Raw genomic sequence first — 1,616 nt, forward strand, 5'->3', positions numbered from 1 at the left:
CTACAATTTCAGCCTTTGGTTGGCAATATCTCTTCCCAGCACTCTTCTCAGAGCCTTAGCTATATCCTTATTACGGAGAGTATAAATGAGAGGATTCAGTGTGGGTATAATGATGCTGTAGAACATGGAAACCACTTTGTCTTGCATTGGAGTGCGCTGGGACCTGGGCCTCATATATGTGATGATGCAGGCACCATACAAGAGGGAAACCGCAGTGAGGTGAGAGCTGCAAGTGGCAAAGGCATTTCTTTTACTCCCAGCTGAACGCATATGAATGACACTGTGGAGGATGAAGGCATAGGATGTAGAAACCAGGGAGATGGGGAAAAGGAGCATTAGGATGGTGCTGATGTACAGTGTAAACTCATAAACAGTGATGTCTTCACATACCAACCTGACAACTGCAGGAAATTCACAGTAGAAGTGGTGAATTTTCCGAGGCTCACAGAAAGGGGAGTGCATCAAAATCACCGTGTGAATTAGGGAGTTAATGAATGCTCCCTGCCATGACATGACAACCATCGTCAATCCCACCTTTCTATTCATGAGGACAGTATAACGCAGGGGATGACAGATGGCAACATAGCGGTCGTAGGACATGAAGGCTAGGAGAAAACACTCAGCACCACCCACAGACAAATAGAGGAAGTGCTGGGCTGCACAGCCCATGAAGGAGATGGATTTCCTGCCAGATAGGTAGTTGGTGGCCATCTTGGGGATGGTTGTGGAGATAAGCATGAGATCCAGGAGGGAGAGCTGGCTTAGCAGGAAATACATTGGTGTGTGAAGCCGAGGATCAACAGAGATGAGGAGAATGGTGAGAGTGTTGCTGCTCACTGCGATGAGGAAGACTACCATGGTCAAGGAGAAAAGAAAAACGTGGGTGAGGGAGTCATCAAAGAGCCCGTCAAGGATGAAGTCTGCCAGGGATGTCTGATTCCCCTGCCACATTTCCCCTTTCTCAGCCCCTGGGGAAACAAGAAGTGGAGAAGGACTGTGATATCAGAAATACTGAGGCTCACCATACATTACAATAAGCATTCTTTGATCTAAGAAAGAATTTGTGAGAAGTTTTGAATATTTCTAATAATTCAATAGCATTAATTATTGAAATAGCCTCTTTAAAAAAGGGAGAACTTAAAAATCTTTCTTCATACACATGATTCCAGTGTTCCAGAATATCTAGACTCTATTAAGTGCTAAACCTTTTTTTCTTTTGCTTAGTTTATCAGTTATGGTTTAAGCAGAGAAGCTGAATCACTAGAAGATTTTTACATATACATACACATATACATATAAATATTTATGTATGTGTATAAATATGTATAGTGGGTTTTGTTGTGGGAATTTGGCCTTACACACAATTGTGGGATGTGATTAAACAGTCTCTGTAAAACTGCTGTCTTTGTGTCTGATGCTGGAACTTGAAGTCCACAGGTCAAGCAGTCAGAAAGGGAAGATGGATATAAAGTGGAACAGATCAAGAGCAGGCTAGAACCAGCGAGCATGAGCTTTAACCCCATGAGGTCAGACTGAAACCTATGTTAGTTTTTGTTGAATCTAGAGTTGTGGTGAAGGTTTCTTAAAGAAGCTTGGGCTTCTCTTAGAGGAGCTAA

General features: G+C 42.9%; 1 protein-coding gene across 1 annotated transcript; it reads right to left on the reverse strand.

Annotated features, from left to right (window-relative positions):
* LOC119517176 (olfactory receptor 2AE1) lies at positions 1 to 951 on the reverse strand. Its single transcript, XM_037813749.1, has one exon. The coding sequence runs from the start codon at positions 949 to 951 to the stop codon at positions 1 to 3; it is 951 nt and encodes a 316-aa protein (XP_037669677.1).
* Between the last annotated feature and the right edge of the window lie 665 nt (positions 952 to 1,616).

This window comes from Choloepus didactylus, chromosome 21 (genome assembly GCF_015220235.1).
Source record: "Choloepus didactylus isolate mChoDid1 chromosome 21, mChoDid1.pri, whole genome shotgun sequence".
NCBI classification, from domain to species: Eukaryota; Metazoa; Chordata; class Mammalia; order Pilosa; family Megalonychidae; genus Choloepus; species Choloepus didactylus.

What these genes read in the sequence shown, in the direction of transcription:
- LOC119517176 (XM_037813749.1), bottom strand. Translation starts at nt 951, where the DNA reads ATGTGGCAGGGGAATCAGACATCCCTGGCAGACTTCATCCTTGACGGG.